General features: G+C 36.4%; 1 protein-coding gene across 1 annotated transcript in view; it reads right to left on the reverse strand.

The window, feature by feature from the left end:
- Nucleotides 1-720: 720 nt before the first annotated feature.
- The window catches only part of lbr (lamin B receptor), an 11,039-nt gene continuing 5,864 nt past the window's right edge, over nt 721-5,895 (reverse strand). Inside the window, exons 6-14 of the mRNA XM_051645316.1 lie at nt 5,049-5,245; nt 4,142-4,196; nt 3,753-3,947; nt 3,356-3,459; nt 2,990-3,115; nt 2,719-2,887; nt 2,526-2,606; nt 2,300-2,422; nt 721-2,014 (exon numbers count right to left, since the gene is read on the reverse strand). Coding sequence (XP_051501276.1) covers nt 1,854-2,014; nt 2,300-2,422; nt 2,526-2,606; nt 2,719-2,887; nt 2,990-3,115; nt 3,356-3,459; nt 3,753-3,947; nt 4,142-4,196; nt 5,049-5,245 — 1,211 coding nt within the window. The 3' untranslated portion in view covers nt 721-1,853. The remainder of the gene's footprint in view (nt 2,015-2,299; nt 2,423-2,525; nt 2,607-2,718; nt 2,888-2,989; nt 3,116-3,355; nt 3,460-3,752; nt 3,948-4,141; nt 4,197-5,048; nt 5,246-5,895) is intronic.

Raw genomic sequence — 5,895 nt, forward strand, 5'->3', positions numbered from 1 at the left:
TATATAATTACATTTGTATATTTCCACTACAATATATTTGAAACAAACAAAAAATGAATGATTAAACACACATAAGCCTGCTAAATTTCAATAGAGGAGAAGGTAATGATTCAGGTTGACCTGCTGCTCACCATTAGTTGACACCTCTGATAGGTTACTGAGTTTATTAAAGGTATTGTTGTATCTTCACCATTTTGCTGGCAAGTTAATTACACTTTGGACATAATTTAGAGCTATATTAGCATACCATAATAACCTATACAGTCTCAAGAGAAATTCAAAGGTAACAAGATACACAACTAATTAAAGAGAGATCATTAAAAGAGATGTTAATATTAGTTTGACGCTTTTTTTTTTTCACTAAAGTCCAAAAAGCCAGCAAAATATGCACATTTTTAGGTGTGTACAAATAGTCTTAGAAGGAAAAGAAATTGAATATTTAATATATTTTGTGACAGTTATCTTTTCATTTCTTGTTTTGTTAAGTTTGTGGAATTATTGCCAAAAACTATTTTTAAAAGAGGAATAAAAGAAAATGAAGGAAAAAGTAGACTAACAACTTCAGTAGGAATTCAGGCTGAACATCATAACGGTATCAAACTTATATGCAATTTTAAATATCTATAAACAAAAACATTTAAATCTAGAGAGAGAGAGAAAAGGAAGAAATAACAAATCCTTGAATCTGTACATTTCATTTGTGGTAAGACATGCAGACTCTTTGTCTAAAGTAGTTTAATTATTAATGTGTATGAATAATGGCATTTTTACAGAAATTGCTTGTCAGATAGCACTTTTTTTTCTTTACATAGTAACACTCTAAATTAACCAAATAAATAACATTTGACAATGCCTCTGTACTGTGATAAAATAACAGCTCCTCTTAGCTATAAACACTTCTCACATACTCTTATTAGGACGATCATTATGTCCAAGTGCATAAAAGATATGCAAAAGTAATACATTAGTTAAGAAAAGCCTTGATTTAAACATTCACAGCTGTGCATTGTCTTTATAAATTAAAACATCAATTAAAATGTAAAGTTATGCTACCCCATAAATTGAAAGAATTAAGTTCTTAGCTCATTATTTTTGTTCACAGCACCCTTATGATTTTTCAAAAGATATTAATGAGACACTTCCTCTAGTGTCTGGAAAAACAACTGTTGTGTTTCCCAAACAAATTGACCAAAAAAAGCTAGTTTTACATCTTCAACTGGAAAAATCTGAGGTAGCAAAGCCAAATTTTGTGAACTTTGGATAAAAGAAAGCAAGCATAGTGCATAATGCCTAAAATGCAAACCAAACCTAAATTTTGTATTAAATATGTGCAGAAATTAAGAAAATATAGTTTTGTCTCTTAACAAATCTCTGGTCCTGAGAAAGAACATTACACTTCTTCTTACTATACACATTAAAAAAAGAAAAAGAAAAAAAATCCCATCATTCACAATATACAAAAGCATTACACAAATTGTCATTACAAAATGTCAAAGGTAAATAGCCAAGCAGATACTTAAAATGTGTATATGGGTACACAAGATGAGATGGTAAATTATGCTATGAAGTAATGAATTCTGAAAAACAATCTTTTGAGTAGAAAAAACATCTGTACAATCATATACATTGTTAAAAGAGGTCAAACTTTGGGGCAATGTCCACAATCTGTAAACTTTTTGCGAAAAGACAGAGAATTGTTTAAATTTGATGTTCAGTTGTAAAAAACTTCAATGATTAAAAAACTTGCCAAGCTGCTAACAGTGAACGACTCGATCTCTGTCTAATGTTAAGTGTCCTTCTGAGGAAATTTTGTTTTGCCCCGAGTGTCCAAAACAGCTTGAGTCCATGAGTTCTCAGTATATCCCTGGAAAAATGCGGTATGGGACAGCTTTGCGGTACTCTTCCCACGCTGAGCCATACTTTTTCCTGCACTGACGCTCGTCTCTTGCATTGCGATGTACCAGCAGAGTGATCAAGTAGATCAGGTAAAAGTAGGGAATCAAATGGTTGAAACCTATAGGTAGGATTGCACATTATAAATGTTGCTTGGGAACTTTTCATGACTTAAGATTTGATTCATGTCTATGACTTCTTTGGCCAGAAGAAAACAATTAATTTGAAATTTTCCTTGTTATTTTCAGGTTTTCCATGACTGTGGGAACCCTGTAATTTTTATTTAAATCACTACATCATATAAATAACATTTCTGGAATATAAATGGAAACCAGACTGATACAACAGTTTCATTTGATTAAACAGATATAAAAAGAAGGAAATATGGGGAAAGTTGAACTCTCACCACATGGTAGGGACCAGGCCAAACCCATGAGGATGTCACCAAGGTAATTAGGATGACGGACAAACCCCCAGAGACCAGACACAATGAGACTTTTTCCGGTCGCAGTAGGAATAGTTTTCAGGTCTGATAAGATCACAGTGTAAAATAAGATTTAGATGAATACAATCATAACATTTCATGATATTTAATTTAGTAGCTTTTACTTAACCTGCTTTAAAACACTTACGAGACACTGCTGGGTCAGAAGGATTTTTCCTGAAGGCAAATTTCTGAGAGTTGGCTTTCCGGAAAATGTAGTATCCAATTCCTGTAAGAGATTTTACAGATTTTTTGACTAATTTAAATCAAGAGGCTAGGTCAAATGTTGCTTTTTGCTGTAGCTAAAGACAATTGGGGAAAATTAAGTGACAGGGACTGACCATTCATGGTGATGAGAGTAGTGATCCAGAAAACAGAGAGATCATTGGGATGATTGACAAGATAGTATGCCTGACAGGTGAATGTAAACGGCACAAAAACCAGATCTCCAAAAACCAACATAAATCCAAAGCCATCGTACACTATATCCATCATAGTCAGAAGTTTCTCCTAAAATATAGAGCGATTAAATCAGAATCAGTTCAAACTTAACAGATTACAATCGGAAATGAATAAAGACTATGTGTTTGATTTGGGAAACACTTGTGCTACCTCATGCCAAAAGCCATCAACCACCCAAAGGAGCTGGAAGGCGTTGACCAGGAGCATCGCTGGAGAGGGGTTTTCTAGATTCTGGTGCTTCATCTCAGCAAGCAACATTGCAAAGTTAATCAATACCTATGAAAACAAACATAAATAATGACAGAAACCAATTAAACACACGTACACAAGAAAAACACCATTATGCAGCAAACTTTATGGGAGAAATAATCAAGGACTTGTAGGGAGCGTCATCTTGCTGATTTCATCCAGCAAATGGTAAACCTTGACCACAGCAGGGAGCAATTACAACATCTGTCTAACCAAGCAAACCTTCACAGAGACCACAAAAATTGAAAACACAATGACAATACTCACCCAGCCCATCAACCCTGGGCGCATTTCACAGAAGAACTTGATATCAAAGTTTTTGATGCGGGGATTCAGCTCTCTGCCCATGAAGAAGTCATAGATTACATAACCTAGAGGAATTAAAAGAGAGAAAAGTTTCTTTAGATGCCATTCACCATGAAACAGGATGCCCTGACTGAATGGGGTATTTCCATTGGGCAACAAATAACCTTTTACTAACTAATAACTATTTCCGACACAACACTAAGTAGTTTTCCTCCAAAAGGCAATTTTTTGTCCTAAACTAGGACAATTATTTTTTGGATTCATCATACCGCACCAATTAAGAGACAGTGCTCGTGCATGAATTTTGACCTATTTCTATGGGTATTTCTGTGGTCAATCCAGCATAAACACTGCATACCAGAGCTCCCTCCAGGAGCAAGCTCATCATCAGATGCCCAGCGTGAGCGGACAAACAGGTAGATGCTAAGAAGAGTGGCGATGAGAAGGGCAGAAGTGAAGAACTGCAGGAAGTGAGCGTGGATGAAACTGAGATCCACTTCCTGGTACACAGCAACACCAACTGCCAAAGCCGTGAAGACCAGTGCACAGAAACCTGAAAACAGAATCAGAAATCTTAAAACGGCTCACTCTTAAATATGCTTAATTTAAATTTGCTGGTGTTTTTCTGCAATTCTGTTTGGTGACACAAATGACGCAAAAATTACACACTTCAGCTGTAAATAAGAATGAATGTTAACTTTATAAATGACAATCTGCAAAGTAGTAAAACAAACATTAAAGACTAACCATTAATCCTGTACTTCAAAGTTTTCCCATTCTTGAGAGGCATTCCTTCAACGAGCTGTAGGATAGAAAAACAAGTATGAACTACATGTGACCCCAAGACAAATGTTTTTATTTTTAAACATCTTAAGTGCCGAAAACCTTTGCATAGTACTGTATATAGTTACATGCATCATTTCTACTATTTATGCGTATTTACATTGATATGTAAAACAAGTGCCAAAACAGTACTGTCTCTTTAAAAATAGCACCAGTTCAGCAACTTCATACAGGAGTGTTTTGGTTGAGCGCATACTACCGAGAGTGCAGTTGAATGGCTTTTTAACTGCATCCGCGCCATGTTTGATTACAATTAAATGTTTATTTTTCATTGTTTTTAATCAACAATTGACTGTAAAGAACAGAAAAGATATTAAAAAGAGACATCAACACATAGTGGAAGGATCTCGGTGCTCAACTTCTAAACTATGCAACTCAATCACTGGCAAGTAAAATCTGAAAATTTACAAGCCAGAGGCTAATCACAGAGATTTTTAAATCGCATAGCACAAAATTAGTTGCATATTCGAGTTATTACATGGTAGAGGGTTGCTGAATAGAGTAAATGATTGATCTGGGATTTTAAGAATCGATATCGGGATCATTCAAATGAAGATTGCGATTAATCTGAAAATCTACATGTTTACCCATATATATATATATATATATATATATATATATATATATATATATATATATATATATATATGTTTTCCAAAGTGGCTCTCTATCTGCATGTCTCCTCTAATGATTAATCTAATTTAACCTGCTTCATTGCAGCTAACAGGCAAAAGACAAACGAGAGCCCGAGAGTTATGTGGTCATGTGCCTACACTCAGGTCATGGGGAGCCATGTGATTGTGAATGGTACCTTTCCGAAAGGGAGCAGGGAGAGGACAGCCTGGAAGAGAAGCCAGAGCAGGACTATGCCAAAGACCTGGCAGTCCCATAAAGACGGTAGGGGAGGGAGTTCAAGAGGGAAGCTCTGGAGACTGGCATCCTTCTGCCAACAGAGAATGAGCAGGGCCAACACAGCTAGGGGCAAGAGCACCATTAAGAGGGAAACACCTGAAAGAGAAGAGGAAATATCATTATTTAGGCTATTACAATCATAATCTGCAATTTACTTTTAAGATGTCTGAAAACCTATTTGGATTCAAAGCTGAAGTTTGTAACTTTTTCGATGGGGATAAAAAAAGTGTCAAGGGGACTAGGGGGAGAGGGGTACACAAATTAAAGGTCATAGAATTTCTGATGGCAAAACATTTTCCTTTTGATTTTGCTTCATTTTTTTTCTCCTCCCTAATTTGGAATGCCCAATTCCCAATGCACTCTAAATCCTCGTGATGGCATAGTGACTCACCTCAATCCGGGTGGTGGAGGACAAATCTCAGTTGCCTCAACGTATCTTATCAGGTGGCTTGTTGAGCGTGTTACAGCGGAGACATAGCACAAGTGCAGGCTTCACGCCATCCTCGCACAACTCACCACACGCCCCACTGAGAGCGAACCACATTATAGTGACCACAAGGAGGTTACCCCATGTGACTCTAACCTCCCTAGCAACCGGTCCAATTTGGTTGCTTAGGAGAACTGGCTGGAGTCATTCAGCACGCCCTGGGATTCGAACTCGCGAACTCCAGGGGTGGTAGTCAGCGTTTTTACTCACTGAGCTACCCAGGTCCCAGATTTTGCTTCATATTAGTATTTTATATTAC

This window comes from Myxocyprinus asiaticus, chromosome 19, assembly GCF_019703515.2.
Source record: "Myxocyprinus asiaticus isolate MX2 ecotype Aquarium Trade chromosome 19, UBuf_Myxa_2, whole genome shotgun sequence".
Classification (NCBI taxonomy): domain Eukaryota; kingdom Metazoa; phylum Chordata; class Actinopteri; order Cypriniformes; family Catostomidae; genus Myxocyprinus; species Myxocyprinus asiaticus.